Source organism: Bison bison, unplaced genomic scaffold (assembly GCF_000754665.1).
Source record: "Bison bison bison isolate TAMUID 2011002044 unplaced genomic scaffold, Bison_UMD1.0 scf7180017864384, whole genome shotgun sequence".
NCBI lineage: Eukaryota > Metazoa > Chordata > Mammalia > Artiodactyla > Bovidae > Bison > Bison bison.
This window is the reverse complement of record NW_011494956.1, coordinates 14,863,467-14,889,389: the sequence shown is the minus strand read 5'-3', so window position 1 is coordinate 14,889,389 and position 25,923 is coordinate 14,863,467. Positions and strand designations below refer to the sequence as shown.

The 25,923-nt window shown below is 33.2% G+C and overlaps 1 protein-coding gene across 1 annotated transcript in view; it reads right to left on the bottom strand.

The window, feature by feature from the left end:
• STAG1 (stromal antigen 1) overlaps positions 1-25,923 on the bottom strand; it is a 374,182-nt gene that overhangs the window by 35,658 nt on the left and 312,601 nt on the right. The window contains exons 17-22 of the mRNA XM_010858254.1: positions 22,897-22,989; positions 22,704-22,793; positions 22,346-22,549; positions 21,277-21,347; positions 19,226-19,313; positions 6,045-6,125 (exon numbers count right to left, since the gene is read on the bottom strand). Coding sequence (XP_010856556.1) covers positions 6,045-6,125; positions 19,226-19,313; positions 21,277-21,347; positions 22,346-22,549; positions 22,704-22,793; positions 22,897-22,989 — 627 coding nt within the window. The remainder of the gene's footprint in view (positions 1-6,044; positions 6,126-19,225; positions 19,314-21,276; positions 21,348-22,345; positions 22,550-22,703; positions 22,794-22,896; positions 22,990-25,923) is intronic.

The following is a 25,923-nucleotide window of genomic DNA, read 5'->3' as shown; positions in this document are numbered from 1 at the left end:
ATGAATTGTACATGCCCCTCTAAGTTGAACATACTTACTTATGATTTCCAGAAATTTTTAGAATGTTAGAGTCTAATAAAATTTTGGACAAGTTGAGAGTTTAGCCATCTACTTATGTATTCCAGTTTAAAAACAAAACAAAACAAAAAAAGAACCCTCCAGGAGCTGAAAAAGAAATGAATATAAAACAAGTCCTGGATCTTTCCCTCCTAACTTTCCTAGACCAGCCACTCAGGCACTTGAGACTGGACACACTATTAATAGAAACAAAGCTATAAAATAATCACTCTGAAGTCATGGACCAGTAAAAAGGAAAGGCTTAAGACTAAAACCAAGTAGATAGTTATTGAGGATAGACTTCTTAAGAAATAAAAAGGTAGGGGAGGGGAGATCTAGAAAAGAATGAAGCAAAACGGTTGTATACTTTATTCCTAGAGGGATAGCTACTGTTGCCAGCTGTTGGCCTCATTCCCTTCCCCTTCAAAGCAGTGAACTCTGCAGACTGAGGTATATTATCTGTATTTTGTTATTATAAGAGTTTGGGGACAAGGACCTAAGTGAGCTATCTCTTTCGTATTCACAGATATTAATACTCTATAGGACTTGGAAGGGGAGAGAAAGAGGTCTAGAAAGAAGACTGTGGATTTTTATACACAGCAAGGTTAAACATTTCTCCTCATGGGCCTTGGCCAACATCAGTCCTATCTTTACCCTAACTGTTTGGAGGTAAACAAGTTGAAATTTGCAGAGGAGAACCTTCAGTCAAGAGTGTAATGGAGGAACAAACTTTGTAATAAATATGCTATACTTCTCACTAATAATTTGACTTGTAGCTCCCTGAAGGATGTAGATTTTCTTTAATTTGAAGACTTAAGGATAAAGCCTGGGTCCAGAATACAGGGATGTTTCCCCCAGGCCATTCCTACTGCTGTCTAGAATAGAAACATGCAGGGTAAGGCAGAGAGCACTACAAATTTAAGACTACAGAGGGTAGGACAGCTCCTCTCAGGAGGAAAAAAAAAATTGAGGATAAATTCTAGATCCCCAGGCCTAAAAAGGCAATAGGGGCATTAGTTCAGCCCTAACTCTTATTTACCTGGCTCTTTAAATGTCTCTGTATATGTCCAGAAGGAGCTGAAGGAAGAAGTGTGTTTTCTGCTACAGAGAAGAGAAACTGAAGGCTGCTTCTACAGGACCAGCACTAGGGGGCACCCGAGCAAAGTATACTGAGCTTGACCTGTGAGATAGCCAAAGAGGTTCAACTCTGGAAATTAAGGGAACAGAGGAAATACCCATCGGTAAAACCCAGTGGACTTCCATTTTAAATAAAGATCTAATCCTGATCTTGACACAGTCTTCTCATGTACTTCATTTTATAGAATACTGTTCACTGTTAAGTTATAATTTGAATTTAAACTTCAAATATAACTACCATTCATAATCCCCCAAATGACAGTGTTCATGACAACAGAGAAAGAAGAAAAGTAAATTTTAGAAAGTATTCACTAAAGAGCAGTTTGGTAATGTGTATTAACCCTTAAAAGTATGTACAATCTTTGACCAAGCAATTCCATTTCCAAGAATGTAAGATGAAAAAATGTAAAACACAGAACAAGCTTTTGCACCAGAATGTCCATAACAGAATTTTATTACTTAAAATGTGTAAACAATCTAAATATCCAAGAGAGCAGTAAAATAAATTATAAACTACACTATGTACTATCATGCATATGTTAAAATATTATCTATAAACATTAAATACATGAAGAATGTTAATTGAAGAGACACAAAATTATAAATACATCATAATCTTAGTAAGACTGAAAAGTATGTAAGAAAAAGTACTGAAAGAAAATACATCAAAATATTAACAGGTAGTAAGATTTGGAAATTTCATTTTATGTATATAGTTTTTATAATGAACACATAAGTAAGAAAGTTCAAATTTATGAAAACCATTCTACCTTATATTTTACACCAAAACCAAACATGCATAATTTATTAATTAAAAATATAAGTGACCTTTTCAGAGGTTTAAATGAATTTCTATAAATATAACAAAAATGAGCAGAGAAAAACAGCAGTCAGGTGGCCAGTTCCTCACTAAATAAATGGCTCATTCTATATTAACAGTTATTCAACAATAAAAAAAAAACAAAATTAATTCATGTAGTACGACTTTCATGTTACCTCTACAAAATCAATATTACAAATGTTAAATATATAGACCCAAAGGGTTTGCTGTATTACATTTAAATTTCAGGGAACAAATTAAAGGGGAGAAAAAAGGACAGAGAATTTCAGGTGCTTCATTAGCAAAGTTTTCCATATACTTTAAGCACTGACATTACAAACTGAGCCATTTAAAAATCATGGTAACTTCTCATTTAAATACTTTGAGGGATACAGAATGACCACAGAAAACTGCCATGTGTCATACTTTTTCAATATACAACTGACAAATGATATTGTTCAGTAAGGAATCAACCAATGTGTCCTTAGAAAATTTGCTTTTAAAAAAACCAACTACGACAAAACTCCATAAAAAGTAGTTGTATTAAAAGCTTAATAATACAAGATTTTAAGGAGTAGTAACAGAAAGACAGTATGTTGAGATTCAGAGACTTGTGCTCTAAGTGTGATTTTAGACAACTCTCAATTTTTGTTAAGTATTAGGTTCCTTTTCTGTAAAAATGGGATTATAATATCCACTCTATAGGATAATTAAGCAGATTTAATCAAATTAGAACATTTATATTAAAATGATTAATAACATGTAAAATACAAACAAGGTAAAAATAACAACGTCCCCTTATAGGTTTCATCAAATTATTTTCAAACTCCTTTATAGCTTTAATATTACACTTATAAACAACAAAAGAATGCTATAACAGCAAGTAAGATACAGAACATACTATGTACTTTTTTAGTATTCATCTAAGTCCAATAACTCAGTGAGTTATTTGTGATAAACCAAAACTTAAGATTAGAAGATGGAGAATAAAAAAATTTTCATAGTAATAGTTTTAAAAAATTAATTTTTAAGATATTAATATGCACCATAAATATCAACAAAAACAATCCCTCAAAAAGTATCAAAAGGTATAAATGGAAAAGTAAATTTCTCTCCTTATGCCTGCCCCCAAACAATTTCTACTTCCCAGAGGTAATCACTGTTAAGATTCTTGTATATTTATCCAAACATCTTCAGTATAGCGGTTTTTAACTTTAGCATAGGTTGTAGAATTCTAGAGCTAGAAAAGATTGGCGACACACAACTATAAACTTCATAACAAAGTAACGTGAGACACAGATAAGTGATTTTTCAGTTGTTACTAGAATACGGAAAGCCCTTTACAACTGATAAAATGCTTTGATATAAATTATTTATTTTAAAATTATTTAAGTGACTTGACTCAAGGTTATTTTCATAACTTAATGATGTAGCCGAGTCTATACTTAGGAATTTGATATCTTACCAAGTGGGATGTTACTAATACAGATTCATGTATACAAAGTTTATGTATGTGACTCATACATTTTCAAAGATATCCTATATTATATAGAGGATTAGAAAGTTTGACAATTCCTGATCTTGTGATTATTATAAATAAGAATCATTAAAATAACTATTTTAAAAGAAAAAAATATTAGCAGTGGAAGATTAATTTTTCAAGTTTGTGTGTATCCTAAAGATTCATGTTTTATAAGGTTATCAGTTTCAGCGAATCAGTTTTAAACTATAGACACAACCAATACATGATTACTAAATATACTTTGGTTTACAAAAATTACCAACAACTTCAAAGTGAGAAGAAACATCCTGAGATACAGCTAAGTAAGGATAATTTCACATGTGATATAAATGCACACAAAACCAAAATGGAAATCAATGAACACTAAAGCATCAAAAGGTGCTAGGGCACACTTTCCGGAATAAAGAAAACCAATGTTGGCTACAAAAATCTGCATTGCCATTGTGGCAATGACAAAAACAAAATCAGTAGAATGACTAACAACAAAAAGGAAGCTATTTTCATTAGGAGAATATATGAGATGAAAATTACACAGCAAAGGCAAAGAATCTCAAAATAGCTCTGCTGCAACAGGATTAAAAAAAACAAAATATTCTGGACTTCCCTGGTGGTCCAGTGGTTAAAATTCTGTGCTACCAATGCAGGGGGGCATGGGTTCGATCTCTGGTCGGGGTTAAAAAACAAAATATTCAAAGAAGGAGGTCCAAGAATAGATTCTTACTCTAATTATGGAATTTAATTGTAAAGGGACAAAATTTAAATTAAATGAAGGAAATAACCACTAATTATGCTAAAGTTTTAGGCTAGTGTATATTTCAAATTTACTAAAATGCAGTTATCAACATTCAGTTAAAATACAAATAACTCAATCAAAATGATCTCAGTGGAAAACAATATAAAAGTCAAATAAACTAAGTGAAAAATTCAGATAAACTAATTATGCATAACATATAAACTCTTGCTTTCAAATTTTAACTTACATATATACACTCTCCTTTAATCTTTTCATATAAAAGAATATTTCAAAAAACATGAAAATGTTATATAGTTTTAAAGTGGTTTTTGTTTCCAATAAAAGAAGATTAACCTTGATTTTTGCTTTTCAAGACTAAAACTTTTAATAAAATAGAAAAAAACCAAAAAGCCAACAAATGTATCAACCTCCTTCTAACTGAAAATGAACAGAACTCCCAATTACTTCCAAAGGCACAGAAATCCTCCAATCATTCAACAGAAAAGACAAAAAGAAAAAAAATTCTTTCTCCTAGAAAAGAATACTCTGTATCAAGTAGTTGGTTCTATATGGAAATGTATTATTAACATTGTTACTGGTTAAATAGCTTCTGTTTTGTTAAGCTGAGGATATGTAAACATCAGAGTCTCTTTATTTGGTTCTTTATCAAATGTGTGCTCTTTGGGCATATGTTCAAGCCCCTTTGATTTCATAACACAATTGAAATATATTTATTTTGTATTTATGTCAGATAATTTCAATATATAAAATATTTTTTACTTTGAATCTCTTCATGGTTTCTAGTCTTTTTAGTAAAGTTGGCTTTTTAATATGAGCTCATTTTTCTTAAAACTCTGAAAAACTCTCTGAGGCAACTTCCTTCAGAAAGGATTTGTATTTGATTCTCTTAGGTGCTTGGGGATACTACCATTATAGAACATAATCCAAATCTTATTTATTCCCTCATGAATGGAATTGGTATGAGTTTATTTCTAATTTAACCTCATGCTGGGAGTAGCTCTTTTTGGGATCCCAACTTTATCAAGGGACATGCTACTTATTAGACAGTCCTCTTCAGGAGGGCTTTGGGACTTGTCTAGATTAGCAAATATTCTCAAGATTTTTCACTTTCATGCATTGGAGAAGGAAACGGCAAACCACTCCAGTATTCTCGCCTGGAGAATCCCAGGGACAGGGGAGCCTGGTGGGCTGCCGTCTATGGGGTCGCACAGAGTTGGACACGACTGAAGTGACTTAGCAGCAGCAGCAGCAGTACTCTGCTTGACTTTCTGGGATCTGAATTTCACTTAAGTTCTGGTTTGTATTTTCTCTTTGTTTTGCATGGTCATGGGTAAGTTAAAAATTAAAAAAAAAATTTTATCCAATGATTTAAAATGTTCACAAACAAGTTTGTTTAGTTTGGGCCCCAAGGTGCCATAATGCCAGAACTAAAACCTACACACTATTGTCTTTCAATATTATTCTCTTTCTTACAGCATATCACCTATCAAAGCTCTTCTGGTTTCAAGTACAGTTATTTCTTAAAGGAATTTAAACTTCACGTATACATACAACTCTGTGGCTACTGCTTGAAAAACTGTTTATCTTTCAAAGATGTAAAATATATATATATATGTGTGTTTAGGATAAAACAATAATTGATAACAATAATTACATATTTTATTAAAATTATAGTAATAAAAATAATATAATGAGTTAAGCAAGATCATTGTACTTTAGTAATAATCCTTCTGCCTACGGAAACTCTTACTTACTTTGGAAGGAGAACCATCAGTAATTTTCACCAACTGCCAAAGAATCGAGTAATGGGAACACTGCAGTGCCTGTACGACTATCTGTATCAAATAAAAAATTCAAACAAATGAGACATAATTTACGTTTGTACAATATTAAGAGAATAATATTTATCATAGTTTTTATCTTACAATAAAGTTTCAAGTCCAAATAGTTGTAGAATTAATAAGAATGCACAAAATAATATTTAGTTTAAAAAGACAAACCAACCAATCAATCTAGAGAATACAGATATAATGTATCTCAATAAATATGGACCCCAATACACTATGCTTTAAACAAAAATGCATTGTCATAAATACTTTACTCAGTCAAATTTTTAAGAAGAGATTGAAGAAACTTTTATCCAAATGTTACACTTAAATGATTATTTAATTTGTTTAGAGTTTTTCATAACTTCGTAACACTTTCATAACACTCACACAGAAATGTGCATAAACATATATAAAACTTAATGACTGAAGTATATGAAGAAAATTCTGTCACAGATTAGTGTTTGTTTGTAGATAAATGTGGATATTATTTGATACAACACCAAATACTTCAATTTGCACTTGTGAGAGAAAGCAAATGACATCTTTCTCTTGTATGAAGATAGTTTGACCTTATGAGCCTGCCTTGGAAATCTCCCAGGCTCCCTGGACCACATTTTGAGAGTCTCTGCTCTGAGAACAGGATTGCTGGGTATGTGTGTATTTAACTTTACAGGAGATAGTACCAAATTTTTATCCAAAGTGGCTATATCTAATATTCTTTGACAGGTCTTGTGGCTCTATGTTTTTATCTACATTTGATGTCATCACATTTTTTACATCAGGTGACTTTATTTTATGCATGAGTAGTATCTTAATGTGGTATTAATTTATATTTTTCTAATTATCATTGCAGATGAGCACCTTTTCATTTTTTATTAGCACTGAACCCCTATTCTGTAAAATATTTACCCATATATTTCAGCAAGGCAAACAGTAGAGTTTAGGAAAATAAAAATTAAAAACATTAATAAAAAAGAAAACTTCATTTTGGATAGGGCTTTTATTAACATTTCTGTTTGAAAACATGATAGATCTCTACTGCAATAAAGCATATCAGATATGATACTCCATTATTATAGTGTCTCTATTATTTTCCCCTCTAGATAGACTAAAAATCATAAGAATGAATATATGTATAAGATAAATCAAGAGAGAGATCAGTAAGTGGACTGCTTCAGGAAGTAGAAATTTGATTGGTTTTACTTTAAAAATTTCAGGTTTCAGATCCAGTGCATCTTCTCAGCTCTGAAAATAACTCATCAGAATTAGAAGGATGACTGGTGCTGCTTTTCATACAATACTAATGAGATGTCAAGGTTTTATTAAACATGATAATTAAATGCCTGATTTATGTCAGAATGCTAGAAACAAGACTTACTGAAACACCGTCAACTTATGAACATTAATGCTAAAGAAATCCTCTTACTACACTTAGAAGATACTCAATATGGTACACTTCTGGTCCTGAGACACCCTCTGATAACTTCTACCTTATAAAAAAGTATTGAAGTGGTTTGTGTGATTTAAAACTTTTTCTTGAATTTGAAACTATTTGTATTGTTAGATTACTAGAAAAGTGATATACAAAAAAACATTAATCAACGGGAAATTAAGATATGGAAAAAAGTATTGTTGAAGATCTGCTTAATTTTGGTTATATCTATCCTAATCATTATAAATATTTCTTTTCATTCTACATTTCTATGACCTATATACTAGGAATTACTCAAAATGTATTTCAAAGTAATACACAAGTTTCTTAGATTTAGAAGAGAGAAACAGGTCACTTCAATACCTATACAGCATCCCCATTTTAATTTTCAATACAATGGTATTCATTATATGTTTACTTCAGAAGAGCTCCACAGTATTATTTTAAAATAAAAAGCTCACTCTCATTGATTGGGAAACATTTTACTTTCTCACAGTTATAATTATGTAACAATGTAGTTGATCACACTTCAAAAGAAAATTCAGAACTCTTTCTTCCAGGCTTTACATCTAGTCATATTGATTTTTATCTCCCAAACTAGCAATGTTATCCTAAATCTGAAAGTCATTTTTATTCAGCAACTTCACCTTTTTGTAGTACAGGTAAAACAAGAAAGACAAGCAATTAAAAACTGAAAAAGCCAAATGATAATTCTAACCTAGGAGCAGGATAGCCCTTCTGCCTTTTCTTGACTAACACTGCTCTGACTCTGGAAAGGATCTTTTAATAATACCAAATAGATGGGGAAACAGTGGAAACAATGGGTGACTTTATTTTTGGGGGCTCCAAAATCACTGCAGATGGTGACTGCAGCCATGAAATTAAAAGACACTTACTCCTTGGAAGGAAAGTTATGACCAACCTAGACAGCATATTAAAAAGCAGAGACCTTCGCCAACAAAAGTCCATTTAGTCAAGGCTATGGTTTTTCCAGTAGTCATGTATGGATGTGAGAGCTGGACTATAAAGAAGGCTGAGTGCCAAAGAACTGATGCTTTTGAACTGCGGTGTTGGAGAAGACTCTTGAATGTCCCTTGGGCTGCAAGAAGATCCAACCATCCTAAAGGAAATCAGTCCTGAGTGTTCACTGGAAGGACTGATGCTGAAGCATCACTCTTAATACTTTGGCCACCTGATGCGAAGAGCTGACTCATTTGAAAAGACCCTGATGCTGGGAAAAATTGAAGGCAGGAGGAGAAGGGGACGACAGAGGATGAGTGGTTGGATGGCATCACCGACTCGATGGACATGAGTTTGGGTAAACTCTGGGAGTTGGTGATGGAGGGAGGCCTGGCGTGCTATGGTCCGTGGGGTCGCAGAATCAGACACAACTGAGCAACTGAAGTGAACTGAACTGAGTAATACGAAGTACTAGTCTCCCGACCCAAGAATTTCTTCCAACCCTACTCTTCTGACCTCATTTTTGCACAAGGTAATGATGTTCCCAGAAGGACACAGTAATGTATACTGCACACTTCTGCGCAAAAATTAGTTAAGAAGCAGGACTGCTTTCTTCATCCTTTCCATCTCTATCTGCCAGCCAAGATACCAACAATCCAGGAGACCATGGGTCTCTGAATGACTTGGCTGTGCAGTGACACCTACTTCCTGTAATTGTGCTTTATGGTTATGTAAGTGAGAAATTACTTTCTATTGTGTTAAGCCACTGAGATACTAAAATTATTATAGCAGCTAGTATTACCTTAACCAACATAAAAATTCTTTATTAGCCCTTTTAAAAAAATAATTACTTTAATCTATTTAAAGGAGCTAGCTCTATCTTTGATTAGCAGATTGAATCAATGAGACTCATTCAACCTATAACTAATGATATATCTTGGAGATGAAGGTGAACTGTATTTATTACATGTAAGTTAAGACTAAGAGAGAAAATCTTAGAAAGTTTAAAGTTTTGAAAAACTGAATTTGCCTGGAAAATAAAATCTGACAAGATACTATAATAGGAAAAATGATTATGACACTAAGAATGGGAAAAATTCTATGTAATATATATGCATGTGTAGATATATATCATCTACATATACGGGACATGTTTAAAATTCTGAAAACCTGGGTGCACAGTTCTTGAGGCGCTAGCCTGCTATGTTCCCCCTTTGCCTGGCAAAGTAATAAAATTCTGAAAATACACATAATGACTGGGATAAACTAAGACTCTTACTTTTTTTCTGTTTGTAAGACACTTTAAGGGGAAGGATGATCAAATTTTTTTAGTGGACAAGTGCATGTCAAAAGAATGAACTGAACTTAATACTAGTGTGCTTCTAATATCCCAAACTGGTTTTTTTTATTTATCATATTTGGACTTGGTTAACATGAATAAAAAGAACCTTTAAGGTAAAAATTAATAACCAACATGGTTTCATCAAAATGGATATAAGGCTGGCAAATAAGTACATGTAGACATGTTTAACATCATTAGCATTAAGAAAACATACATTAAAAAACACAGTGAAACACCAATGCATATCTACTCAGGTGGCTAGAGTAAAAATTGCTGATGATATGAAGTGCTGATGAGAATTCAGAATAACTGGAACTTTCATACATTGCTGGCAGAAATGCAGAAGGGTACAGTTACTCTGGAAAGTGGTTTGGCAGTTTCTAATAAAGTTAAACATATACTTACCATAAAACCCTGCAATTACACTCCTGGGAATATACTTTAGAGAAATGAAAATTTATGTTCAAACAAAATACTACACAAATATTTACAGTGCTCTTTTGGTGACAGCCAAAAGTTGAAAACAACCCAAATATTTTCAACTGAATGACTAAAAACAGTGATGCATAGGTTGGTGCAAAAGTAACTGCAGTTTTACACTGCTGAACTTTGCCATTTGATACTGGAATACATTCTTAAATAAATGTGGTTATGTTGTACACCATTTTAATGCACATTTTTTGCTTTATGTTTTTTTGCTAAAGACTTATTACTTGCTGTTTATTTTAGACTAGGGAAATTATGTTACCCAAAAAGCAAATTCGATTTTTTTATTCGAGTTCAAAATGTGTTGTAAGCAGCAAAGATGACTTGCAACACCAACAATGCATGTGGCCCAGGAACTGCTAACGGACATACAGCATGTGGCAGTTCAAGAAGTTTCACAAAGGAGAATGAGGATGAGGAGCGCAGTGGCCGTCGGGAGTTGACAACGACCAATTCAGAGAATCACTGAAGCTGATCCTGTTACAACTGCATGAGAAGTTGCCCAAGAACTCAACATCAACCATTCTATGGTCGTTTGGCATCTGAAGCAAACTGGAAAGGTTAAAAAGCTCCATAAATGGGTGCCTTATAAGCTGACTATAAATGTAAAAAAATCGTTGTTTTTAAGTGTTGTCTTCTCTTATTTTATGCAACAACAATAAACCCTTTCTCTATTGGACTCTGATGTGTTATGAAAAGTGGATTTTATATGACAACTGGCAACAGCCAGTTCAGTGGTTGGACCAAGAAGAAGCCCCAAAGCACTTCCCAAAGCAAAACTTGCACCAAAAAGGGGTCATGGTCACTCTTTGGTGGTCTGCTACTAGTCTGATCCACGACAGTTTTCTGAATCCCAGCGATACCATTACATCTGAGAAGCATGCTCAGCAATGAACTGAAAACTGCAAGAATCGCAACTGGCACTGGTCAACAGAATGGGCCCAATTCTTTTCCATGACAATATCCGACCACACGCCACACAATCAATGCTTCAAAAGTTGAACTAATTGGGCTACGCTGTTTTTCCTCATTTTCCATTTTCACCTGACCTCTAGCTAACCGACTACCACTTCTTCAAGCATCTCTATACCTTTTTGCAAGGAAAACACTTCCACAACCAGCAGGAGGCAGAAAATGCTTTCCAAGAGTTCTTGAAACCCTGAAGCATGGATTTTTTTATGCTACAGGAATAAACAAATTTATTTCTCATTGGCAAAAATGTGTTGATTGTAGTGGTCTCTATTTTGAATAATAAAGACTTGTTTGAGCCTAGCTATAATGATTACAAATTTATGGCTTGAAACCACAATTACTTTTTCACCAACATAATTATTTACACAATGGACTAACAATGAGCAGTAAAAACAAACTAACTACTGACTCACACAATAACCTGATTTAATCTGAAAGGCATTATGCTCAGGGTTTATACTATAAAATTTCATTTATTTGGAAATCTCAGAAAGACAAAACTATAGTGATGCAAAACAGATGAGTGATTTCCAGCAGTCCTATGTAGGTGGTGCAAGCATATGACTGTGATGGGATAATATGAAGTTTTGGGGATGATGAAACTGTTCTGCATCCTGACTGTGGTGGTAACCACATAAATCTATACATATGTTAAAATTCTTCACATAGGAAGGAAGACAAGTCAGTTTTACTGTATAACAATGAGTAAGAATCAATGTGGCAAAGAGTAGAGTTTACAGTAATATTTTTGAGTGAATGCAAGAAAAGCACAAACATGGAAGCAAATCATAGTGTTATAAAGTGACAAAAATTATTTAATAAAAAGGAGAGATTCCTAAATCCTACACGTGTTTTGGGAATGAGAGACCATCCACTGTTGTATTACCAATATGCATACTATATAATTTTTTTTTAAATTGTAAGCTTGAAAAACTCAAGCAAAATATTCAAACAATAGAAGGGCTCAGTAGTAAAGAATCCGCCTGCCAATGCGGGAGACATGAGTTTGATACCTGTTTCGGGAAGATTCCACATACGGTGGAGTAACTAAGCCCTTGCACATAACTACTGAGCCAGAGCTCCAGAGCCCAGGAACCACAGCTACTGAAGGCTGCGATTTCTAGGTCTCTGGTCTATTTTAAGTTAAGTAAATGAACTGAGATTCTTTTTTTGGGGGGAGGGGAGCATATGGATATCCAGCCGTTTCAGCATCACTTGTGAAAAGATCATCCTTTCTCCAAAGAACTGCTTTGACACCTTTTTCAAAAATCAATTGACCATATATGTGTGGGTCTATCTCTGGATTCTCTATACTGTTCCTTTGATTTATTTATGTCTACGGGGTCACACAGAGTTGGACATGACTGAAGCGACTTAGCAGCTGCAGCATCCTCTCTTCAATGTCACACTAAAACTTTTTGTAGTCTTGAAATCAAGTAGAGTGAATCTTCTTCATTCATTTTTAAAACATTCTTTTGGTTATTTTATTTCCTCTCCATATAAATTTTAGTATCAAGTTGTCACTTTCTACAAAAAAATTTTGCTGAGATTTTAACTGGAATTGTGCTAAATCTAAGATCAGTTTGGGGAGAATTGACATTTAAACAACACAGAGCTTTGTAATTCACAAACCCGATATATCTTCATTCATTAAAATCTTCTTTGATTTCTATCATTAGTGTTTTATAGTTTTCAGTATACATACCCTGCACATATTTTGTTGGATTTATACCTAAGCATTTTGTGTCTTTTGGTGCTATTGTAAATGGCACATATTTCTAAAGTTTCATTTGCCAGTGTTTACTACTAAACAACTGGCTTTTACACATTGTAGTTTGTATCAATTCTATACCCTTATCTTGCCCCTCCCCCATACCTTACCCTACTGGTCTTAAACAGCTGGTTTTTAAACTTAAAAAGCAGTAAGTATATTGGTAAAATTTGTAACAATATAATTTGTTTTTCTTTTTATTGAAGTATAGTTGATTTACAAAGTTGTGTTAGTTTCAGGTATATAGCAAAGTGATTCAGTAATACATACGTGTGTGTGTGTGTGTGTGTGTGTACACAGATTTTTCAGATTCTTTTCCCTATAGGTTATTATGAAATACTGAGTATAGTTCCCTGTACTTTACAGAAGGTCCTTGTTGGTTATCTGTTTTATACATAGTACTGTGTATATGTTAATCCCAAACTCCTAAATTACCTACCCCCTTAAAATTAAGTTTTGTGACCACTACAAATAAAGCCACTGTTAAAGTCATTGTTAATTTCTTATGTATCATTCCAGAAATAGTCTGTCAATCAAAAGGAACATGTATATATAAATCTTATCATCCTTTTAAATTTACATTGTTCTGTTCCTTGCCTTTTTCATAAAATTTCTTCTCACAGAGAATATTATAGAACAAATAATATCAACCCCACTCTTTTAATTATGACTACACAGTATTATACAGAGTCAAAACAGTCCTTCCATAGATAACCAGTTTTCTGTTCCTGGACATTTAAAATTATTTTAAGTTTTAAATTTTTATAAGTAATTTTGCAATGAATATCTTTGTTCCTATGTCCAAGTACATACCTGTAGTCTAAATTCCTCAAATTACTAAAGCTCAATGAAAGGTATGTCCACTTTTAATTTTGATAAGAGACTGACAAATAACCTTTCAAAAGGATCACACTAATTTTTTCTCAGAACGGTATTTGAAAGTATGTCAGTATTACAAACAACAACAACAACAAAAAAACAACTCCATAACGTTTTCCGACACACACATATAGTTGAAAATTACTGGAATAGAACCTAGACTGGACAGAGGATGAAACTCAGGTTACTAAGACAAAATAGGCAGCTACTACTATGATCTGCAAGAGAAGATATGAAGGATGAAACTAAGGAAATGGCAGTAGGGCTATCAGAATGATGACAGGAAGAGACTTAAGGAGGTAGAATTTTTAAAAAGATCAAAAGTCTCCTGAGGCTAAACACTGCTTACAAGATATCCTTATACCTCCAGAATCTGACACTCAAACACATTTTTGGTCAATAAGGACCACAGAATTAAGAAGATGTGTGTGGAAGGGTCATGAAGATGTTCCGAAAAGTTCTGATATGGCATGCCCAAAGAATAGTAAGAAGTTGGTAAGTGAAAACATTTTTATGCCCAGTCAATGAAATAAGTATGTAGTCTTTCAAGGAAAGCATGACTACATCCATATACTTCTAGAGAAAACAAGGTCCCATTATTTACATAATAAGCTTTATTATAAACATAAGCAATAACTTGACTAAAATTAAACTTAACCTCATATACTATGTTATGTCTAAAGAAATATGTTGAGGGCTTCCCTGGTGGCTCAGTGGTAAAGAATCCACCTACCAATGCAGGAGACAAGTTTGATCCCTGTTTCAGGAAAATCCCACATGTGCAGGAGCAACTAAGCCCATGCACATAACCATTGAGTCTGTGCTCGAGAGTCTAGAACTGCAACTACTGAAACCTTCTAGAAACTCATAGATCCTGTGCTCCGCAAGAAGAGAATCCACCACAATGAAAAGCCTGTGCACTGCAACTAGAAAGCAGCTCCCTCCCACTCACTGCAAATACAGAAGCCTGTGCAGCAGTGAAGATTCAGCATAGCCAAAATTAAAAAAAAAAAAAAAGAAAGAAAGAAAGGTGTTGATTTTCAGTTCACAATGATAAAGTATCAGCATCTAATCTCTCCCCATAATTCTCACTAGAACAATACAAAAGAAGTTCAGAAAAAAATATAAAAATGCAAAATAATAAGAGTTTGACATGGGACAAACATCAGAAGGCATGGGATACTATAAATAGTAGTAGCAAACTAGCAGTAGAAAATATGAAAATACAATGAAAAGAATTTAAAAGCTTGGTTTAAGAAGGTATGAAGCAGTTATGAGGCTCTGGGGAAGTTAATGTCTATTTGCTTCAGTTTAATAATAAAATGAGAATAATGATGTATATTCCATAGGGTTGTCAGGAGGCTTCAACAAATGTATGCATATAAAGACTTAAAATAGTACATTGTACATAATAAACACAAAACTAAAATTTTCTATTACTGATGGCTTGAAAGGTCCAAAGTTACTGACATGATTAACTTCCTTTTTTATATGTATAATCACACTATTGTTATATAGCAAATATTTACCAAAATAACTTATGAATTTTTCTTTATTGGCTTTCAATTTTTAGAATATGGTAAGATAATTCTTGGAATTACGTATTAAAGCAGAATTTTAACACTTAATTTTTCTTAGATATTGCCTAAGAGGAGTTTTAGATAACTTACAGACATACTAACAAGAAATACAAAACAGGATAAGAAGAATTTAAATATTTAATTTTTTTTTGCCTTCATTTTTTTTACCAAAAAAAAAAAAGTATGAATACTACAATAAATTCTGAAACGAGCTAATGACTACTGTGTCAAGGAGTTGCAGTCAGTCTCATGTTTTCCATAGGTTAAGAATTCATTAGCATAGGGGGGCCTAAACAGACCTTGGAACATATTTTTGAGCCGGAAAGTATGCTAATGCCCCAAAAGATATTTAAAGCACACAGGAGCAGGCTGGAAAGAAATTCTGTCTGGCTAAATCTATGACAATTTGAGCACCAAAATAAATAACCATAGTACTGTTTTAACCAGATGAACAGAATAGGAATAAAACAGGAAACCATAAGTCCATTATGCTACTAAATTTTTAAAAATGAATTTAAAATTTAAAAAGGTAAATTAATGAACAAACACATAAGTAAATAACTATTGGGAGCAAGGAAAAGCTCTTTCTTACAACGGAGGGCCAACAAATAAATATAAAATAAAAGAAAATCACCACTTAAGCTACCATTTTGTGACTATCATAGTAATAAACGAGTCAGGCAAAATCATAAATGAATGCTCAAATTATTATGTCAAAGTTTGATAGGAAACAGGATTGTATACAGTCTTAAGGAATCTTCCCACAGATTACTTACGCATTAAAAAAGAACATGGCAACTCTACACAGGAGTTATTTGGCAGACCTCACTTACTAAAGTAATCAAAATTAATTATTACCAATACTGAACAAACTGACATCATGTGCTTCCTGATGTGATTCACTGAAAACAGAGTATCATTTGTGTAGCATTCCTGCCAAGAATGCATAATCTAAATCTAAACATGTAGATCACACAAAACTAAATGGAGAACATTCTATAAAATAACTGGTCTGTACTCTTCAAAATGTCATAAAAGACAAGCCAGAATGACCATTCAGATTTAAAGAAGACCAAAAAAAACACCAAAGATATTACAAAAATGTAATGCATTATTATGACTTGGATCCAGGGCTAGAGAAAAATTCTAGAGTATTATTAATATTTATTTTTAACATGCATATTATTATATGGGGAGAAGAGAGAAAGAGGGACACAGCAAGTGCAAACGTGAGTGTGCAACTATGGGAAATAGCTGATGAACTGAAGGAAACAAGTTAATTTTTCTATTATAACTTTTTTTATAATTCAACTTTAAAAACGTATTTTATGAACAGCTAGATTTTTTAAAATTTGGTTTTACATATTGTACTGTAATAGTTAAAATAGCACTGAAATGAGATCATGGAAAGAGGAAGGAAAAAAAGAATTCAGTTAATCTCAAAGAGTGGGACTGTAAAACTTCTCATTGAAATGGTTACCATAGAAAATGAACAGTCAACCATAAAAGAACAATACAGTTCCACGAAACAGCTGGTAAATAAATTTTAGTCTATCTTCAAAATGTTAAGCATAACTGAGGTTTAATAATAGTACACACTGTGGTAGTTTTTTGATATATATTTTGGATTCTGAAAGGAACAGAACTGGAATCTAAAAAAGCAAGCTTGCATGGCAATGGCTGCACACTCCAGTATTCTCGCCTGGGGAATTTCATGGACAGAATGGACAGAATTTCATGGACAGAAGAGCCTGGCAAGCTACAGTTATGGGGTTGCAAACAGTTGGACACAACTAAGCGACTAACACTTCTACTTTTTTTTTTTTCACGGTCCTATGAAGAAATGACTGAATTCACGTTTTGGATTTTCAATACTGGGTATCTAAAGACATGTTTCTAAGAGCTGTTAAATGCTAAATAATTTCTAATTGCTAAAATGAATATGAGTACAATCTAGTAATGATGTACTCAAAATGTATACACATGATTAGAGTTTAAAGAATGTGTCTAAGAAGTTAACAAAGCTAAAGCAAATGTCACATAAATATGTTCTTTTACTCAAAGAAATTAAAATAAGATGGGGTAAATAATGCATATGTAGTACAAATAAATAACAGAAAACCAGCATAATCACCAAAAAATATTGTGAGACTATAACAAGTGACATCTAAAACAAAAAATGATAATGATTATAAAGCAATTATCATTCAATTATAAATAAATAAATTTTAAAAAGACCACTGAGAAATTATGGTATTGAGAATTAAAAATAAATTTAGACATAGTTATAGTCTCCAGATAAAACAGCAAAGTGCTATTCCTATTCTCTTCTTGAGGAAAATAAGTAGACCAAAAAAAGATTATCTTAACTCTATCATTTCAACTCTGAAGCACAGCTTAGAGTATCAGTGAATTGCATTTAGGCTATTGAAAAGTCTGAGATAAAAACAGGATGAAAGTTGGAAGAGTCAACAATAAATGAAGAACAAACAAGGGGTCAAATATTCAACATTTTTGCACAAACTGTAATCAAACATCTAATACAATCAGGGATATTTATTATTAACAGTGCCTACAAAGTGGAGATCAAAGACAACTTAAGAGTTAATCATAGCAATAATAAAGCATGGTTTCTGCAATTAAGTTTTAACGTGAATTAATAATTAATTGTTACATCTATTGACATTCTTATTGCTTTAGTATAATGAAGTGTCATCTAAGAATTCCATATTACCAAAACAGGAATGGATGAACTCACCCTTAAACATCATCTGTACCTAACCACAGGGATAGTATTAATATTTTGGTCTATATGAATGAGTGTCTGCAATGTACAAAATAACTCTTACTTCTTAACAACAGATTGTTACTGTTAATTAGCAATAATTATAATTGCTAATTAATAACTCACAACTTAATTCTCATATAGAAGTATTATATTCTTAATTCTCTGTATGATAACTGACAGAATCTCTTTCAGACTAAACACACTTTTTCACTCCAACTTACATATAAATACAAAAAAGTCTAAAATCTGCTAAAAGCCTCTAAACTTATTTAACTATGATTCCTCCACAAAAACTAAGCCATATCTAAGGCTTACTCTTATCAATACCTAGAACAGTGCCTGAAACACGCATGATCAGAAATTTTCATTATATTACATTGATCAAGTTTTGAAATTGCTTCTAGATTAATTAATGGTATTTTCCCTAAAAGAGCAACAATACTTACTTCAAAATTATTCATATTAAACTTCTGCTACATTACAGCAAACTTTTTCTATTTTTTTCTGTTCAAATCTGAAGGTAAAATATACCTATCTGTAACACTCAATCACTAAGGTGATAATTCTCAAAGGAGGTGGCTGCATTTAAGAGTTGTAGGATTATCAAAAGCCTTTCATGGTCAACTATGTTTCCATGAAAGGCTTTTGATAATCCTACATGATCTCAGAAAAGCTTAGCTTTCTAAAATGACACAGAAGGACTTTGCTGGTGGTCCAGTGGGTAAGACTTTGTGCTCCCAATGCAGGAGGGCTGTGTTTGATCCCTGGTTGGGAAACTAAATCCCATATGCATCCTGCAATGGAGTTGCAAGCTGCAACTAAGATCCAGCACAGCCAAAATAAATAAGCAAATAAATAAATAAAATGACATGGAAGGAATAATGATAAACTCCTACCTGCTCTGGCATAGCTCCATGTTCAATTCCAGTCTTCAATAATCTGTAGCAATTACCAAATAGATCCCATTTTGTGAGATCATGAGCGCTAAAATAAACAAAGATGCATTAACATTATTCTAGAGTGGAGTAAAGTTTAAATTTGTTGAGCTCAGTTTCAGTGGGGGAAAATAACATAATCTCATTTTCCAGTAGAAGTGTAAAAGTTCCATAAGGAAATGTTCAAGTCTCCAAACTTAGAAGGAAAAAGAGAAAGAGGGGGAGAGACAGAGAGAGAGAAACGAAAAAAAGAGGGAAGAGGGGAATGAGAGGGAGAGAAGAGGACAGAGGTGGGTAGAGAAAAAGAGTAGACGCTGATATTAGGAATTCATTAAGAGAAGTCAATAATAATAAAACTTCATATGTTTAAGTTACCATTCTTTCTAGTATATTTTAAAGCATATTTAAACAAATTCATTTATAATTTCAAAGTATAAATACATGCGTATTTTTGAAAGAGATCTGTAATCATCACAAGATGGAGATAACAAAAGACATGAAAGACAAAGTCAGGGTAAGGGAAATATAGCACAGTTCAAAAACTTTAGTGCAGCTGTCTATATGGGCTGAGGACTTCTGAATGAGGTAAGACTGACACTAAATTCTCATGAGCTCTACACGTGTACCCCAATGTTCATCGCAGCACTGTTTATAACAGCCAGGACATGGAAACAACCTAGATGTCCATTAGCAGATGAATGGATAAGAAAGCTGTGGTACATATACACAATGGAGTATTACTCAGCCATTCAAAAGAATACATTTGAATCAGTTCTAATGAGGTGGATGAAACTGGAGCCTATTATACAGAGTGAAGTAAGCCAGAAGGACAAACACCAATACAGTATACTAACGCATATATATGAAATTTAGAAAGATGGTAACGATAACCCTGTATACGAGACAGCAAAAGAGACACCGATGTATAGAACAGGCTTATGGACTCTGTGGGAGAGGGAGAGGGTGGGAAGATTTGGGAGAATGGCATTGAAACATGTGAAATGTCATGTATGAAACGAGATGCCAGTCCAGGTTCAATGCACGATGCTGGATGCTTGGGGCTGGTGCACTGGGACGACCCAGAGGGATGGTATGGGGAGGGAGGAGGGAGGAGGCTTCAGGATGGGGAACACATGTATAATTTTTTTTAAATTAAAATTAGAAAATAAAATAAAATAAAATAAAAACAGTATGATTACTGGCTGTCAACTTTTATTTTCAAGTATCAAAATATTTTCTTGAAAAGGAGTTTTGACACTGGTTGTCAACTTTTATTTTCAGATGTCAAAATATTTTTTCAGATATGAGTCTGTTTCTCCATGGAATTCTAAAAATGTACTTGTGTATATAGAAAAGGCTTAGATTTTAGACAGTGCTTTTGAAATGACTCTGAAGTATTCATTAAAGTAAGAGCTATACCTAAATATTCTTTTTCACAACAAAATTTTACTTCCCCCTCTTTATGGAGAAGATAAGCATGTCTCATTACAACAGATATGTAAAGTAGAATTTGAAAACGATACCTATTTCACTGATATGAAACCTTTTTACCTTACTCAAATCCAACTGTTCTGTCTACACAGTAAGAACACAATAATAAACAGACAAACAAGAACAATTCAGGGAAAAAAGCATATGGAAATAACTTTTATGGCTTTTGTCAAATTGTGATTCTTATTTAGCAAGCTTTCTAAGATCTATGAACTGAAAATTATACCTACAAAACTCTAGCTTACAGAATAAGCCCATCTAATTTGTTAATAAAACTAATTATCTTCAAGTTTTTACATTGTACAGTGTATATTCACCATGCTGAAAGATAAATCTTACTCCGTAAGTAATCAAATAACGCAAAATTTATCCTGAGAAAATCTGAATAAGAAAAACATTTAGATCTCAATATTTCTCTAAAATTTCCCATTGTTACTCAGATGTTAAACATTACAATCAGTTTGTTTTATGTTAACTAATATAGGATATTCACTAAATCTACTTTAAATAAAATGACATACTTGTGAAAAGAGGTTAACCGCTTTAATGTAGAAAGAACATTGTAAATATCATCATCATCAGCTTCTTCTCCCTATAAACAGAAAGCAGATAGCACTTCACTACCATAAATTTACTCATCCTCAAATTCACATGAAAGTGTATTAATACATACCATATAAAGAAAAATTCTTTTAAATTATACAAAAAGTACATATTCACTGTTGGTAAATGGTAAAGTACAAATAAGCAAAATACCAGAAAATAAACACCTGTAAGTCCAAAACCCAGAGATGACCACTTTTGCATTTTAAACAATGTCATAAACATGACTTTGTACCCTTTTCAGATTAATACCTTAGGATAAATTCCTTGCAACTGCGGAGTGGAAGGATATATACTTTAAAGATTTTAATGGTTATTTCAAACATTTTACTGACTGTCACTTACATGTGTAACTGCAAAATCACAAGGAAAATTTTAAAACAGGTTAAAAAATTAAAAGTTAAAATTAAAAATAGGGGAAAATTGATTAAAGGGATTAAAAAGAAATCCTATGAGCCTGGGTGTCAGGACATACAAAGCTGTGGGAATTCCAGGTTGCCTTATATAGATTGAAGGAAGATGGCAACACTCAGGAATCACAGAAATAATCATAAAAGTAACCAGTTGGAGGTGCTTGCTGCTTTCCTAGGCACACCACTGGTGAGCAGCCATTCTTTATTAGCACACTTTATTTTCATGTTCTATTCACTAGTACATCATAATAGTTCAGTAATATTAAAATGCAAATTAGATTCCAGGAATAGAAGATGAAATAAACATGAGCTAAAAAGCTGGCCTTAAAAAGAATTTCCTTAAAAGAAAAAAACAAAAAAATCTGCCCGTTATGAAACAGGTTTTTTAAAATAAAAATAAAATGTAACTAAGGCTGATCTTTATAAAATGAACTGCAATAATGCTGCCAGGCTGTGAAACCGTTAGAGAATTCTACTAAATTTCATTTTTAAAATGGAAAAATTTACAAACTCAGCTACCTTGAATAATTATTAGCCAAAATTATTATATGTATACATTAACTTTAAAACCAACCTCTTGCAATAGATCTTCCACAGAATGATTGAATCGATCTACAAACTCATCAATCAGTTGGCTTCGAGCTATGTCAACTCTGTTCTGGATGGTATACTCTTCACTGCATAAGATGCTATAGGTTTTACTGCAGGCTTCCAGAACATCTGATTCTACATGTTTCTCCACAACAAATTTAATCTGTTTTAATAAAGCATCTAGATGCTGCAGAGGAAAAAAAACTATGATATTTAGATTAATAACAAAAAACAAAACTAAGCATCTGTCACATAATAAGCCTATAAATTACATGAAAATAAAATAATCCAGGTAATAAAACAGATTATAATAGTAGAATTTCAATTTTACAGTTTCTTACCTTTTCCATTCTACCTGTGCTATAAATTTCTAGATCAAAATACTGTGGGATTTGTAGCAAGTTTGCTACCTTCTCTGCATCTGCAGAATACTAGAATAAGAAGCAAAGAAAAACATGTAACTACTTTAATAGTATAGTGTAGTAAAGCAAATTTGGTGGCATACTATCACAAGACTGAAAATGGAAACTGTACCTTTGACAGCAACATCGGCAGTGTGATAATAAAATGCTCAGTCAATTTGTTTCTATCATCAATTTGAGTTTTCCTTTCTTTGGCAGTTAGCACCTAGAAATAAATTTACATGTGTAAAGAATAAGTGTCATGTACTAATTTAGAAATCTAGACTGTTACAAAGATGATGAAGCACTGGCAGATAATTTAACAGAATTTGCAGAAAAGCTTAACAAATGACTAAAATAAATGTATCTAGTTTTACTCAAATTACTAATAAACATGTACTCTTCCTTTATTAAATAGCTACTTATTTTAGATAAATTATTACTTGTTTAGATCAAAACAAAAACATTTCTAAAAAACCAGTTACAATATTTGAGACAGAGGGGTATAGCCTGTGGTCACTGAGCAGACTAGAGCCCTTCACCTTAACCTGTACTCAACTAAATTAAACCATAGGTGGTTCCAAAAATAAAACATTAAAATGCAGGCTCAGTGAGGATAATTACTTCCCCCAAAGTATTCTGCAGTTTGAAGGAATATGCCACCATAATTTTGAATGATTTTACAGGACAGAAACATTCCAATATAAACTGCTACTTTATAAATGTAAACCTCAATGTCTGATAACATATGAAAGAATAGGATGTCCTATTTAATTGTTCTTTCAGGGGCTTTATTGCTTTTCAATAAAATCATGGCATCCGGTCCCATCACTTCAGGGCAATTAGATGGGGAAACAATGTAAATAGTGACAGACTTTACTTTCTTGGGCTCCAAAATCACTGCAGATGGCGACTGCAGCCATGAAATTAAAAGACGCTTGCTCCTTGGAACAAAAGCTATGACAAACCTAAACAGTGTATTAAAAAGCAGAGACATTTCTTTGCCAACAAAGGTCTCTATAGTCAAAGGTATGGTTTATCCAGTAGTCATGTATGGATGTGAGAGTTAGACCAAAAAGAAGGCTGAGCATCCAAGAATTGATGCTTTTGAACTGTGGTGCTGGAGAACTCTTGAGAGTCCCTTGCACAGACAGCAAGGAGATCAAACCAGTCAATCTTAAAGGAAATCAACCTTGTATATTCAATGGAAGACTGATGCTGAAGCTGAAGCTCTAATACTTTGGCCGCCTGATGTGAAGAGCAGACTTATTAGAAAAGACCAATGCTGGGAAAGACTGAAGGCAGGAGGAGAAGGGGACAATAGAGGATGAGGTGGTTGGATGGTATCACCGACTCGATGGACATGAGTTTGAGCAAGATCCAGGAGATGGTGAAGGACAGGGAACCCTGGCGTGCTATAGTCCATGGGGTTTCAAAGAGTTGGACACAACTGAGCAACTGAACAACAACTGTTCTTCAACCTCTTAAAACATAAATATTTTGGAATGCTCTACCACAAAGTGTCAAGCTTGGTTTTGCACAAAATAATTAAAGGGGCTACATATAAAATGAAATGTATATGTATATAGAAATGTATTCAGAATATTGAGAAGTCTTGAAATTCATTAGACAATGAAGGTCTAAGGATATTGATTTTAGGGTAATAGCTATCTTCAATTAAATGGTCATTGTGTCAGGCACTCTATGTACATGAATTTATTTAATCCTCACGGAATCTTCGATGGGAGAGCAAAAATGGCATAATACCTATGAAGGGGAATTTCAAAATATCCAACAAAACCGTACACACTTTTTTTCTTTGCCCCAGGTATCTTACTTTAGCAATCTACCCCACCAACAAACTTGGTACAAGTATGAAATGATACAGGATTATTCACCTCACATTATATCTAGCAAAAGACTGGCAACAACCAAAAAGACTCTCAATAGTATATCTGCAAAACAAATCCTATTCAGACATAAGAAAATACAAAAAATCTGCAAGTAAAGTTATGTAGTAATACCCAGGATATACTGCTAAATGAAAATATAAGGTACAGAACACCATATATAATATGCTATCTTTTATACAGATAGGAGATTGAAAGGGAAGAGGATGGAGAATAAAAGTACATGCACCTGTATTTGTGCATGTATTTATCTATACTTGCAAAATGAAACACTGAAGGAGAGATAAAAAAAACAAATAAAATTGGATACAGGTAGAAAAGGAGTATAGAGGGAAGGATTTAAAAGACTTCTCTAAACATTATGATTTTTTAACAAAGTAAATTTTTTATGTATTTCCAAAAAATAAAGATGCAAAACAAAATCAAAGAGGTAAAAACTCTGTTATGCTAAATTTAAGTCAGAAATATTAATATGAATGCATGATTTAAGCACAATGTATATATATAAATATATGTATTTCTTAGCTCTGTATACCAATGGTGCCTAGCAGAAATGATAACCAATTGACAATGAGTATTCTTAGTGAATCACAACAAACTGTGGAAAATTCTTCAAGAGATGGGAATACCAGACCACCAGACCTGCCTCCTGAGAAACCTGTATGCAGGTCAAGAAGCAACAGTTTGAACTGGACATGGAACAACAGACTGGTTCCAAATCGGGAAAGGAATACGTCAAGGCTGTATTATTGTCACCCTGCTTATTTAACTTATATGCTGAGTATATCATGAGAAACGCTTGACTGGATGAAGCACAAGCTGGAATCAAGATTGCCAAGAGAAATATCAATAACCTCAGATATGCAGATGACACCACCCTTATGGCAGAAAGTGAAGAACTAAAGAGCCTCTTGATGAAAGTGAAAGAGGAGAGTGAAAAACTTGGCTTAAAACTCAACATTCAGAAAACAAAGATCATGGCATCCAGTTCCATCACTTCATGGCAAATACATGGGGAAACAGTGGAAACAGTGGCTGACTTTACTTTTCTGGGCTCCAAAATCACTCCAGATGGTGACTGCAGCCATGAAATTAAAAGACACTTGCTCCTTGGAAGAAAAGCTATGACCAACCTAGATAGCATATTAAAAAGCAGAGACATTACTTTGCCAACAAAGGTCCATCTAGTCAAAGCTATGGTTTTTCCAGTAGTCATGTATGGATGTGAGAGTTGGACTATAAAGATGTCT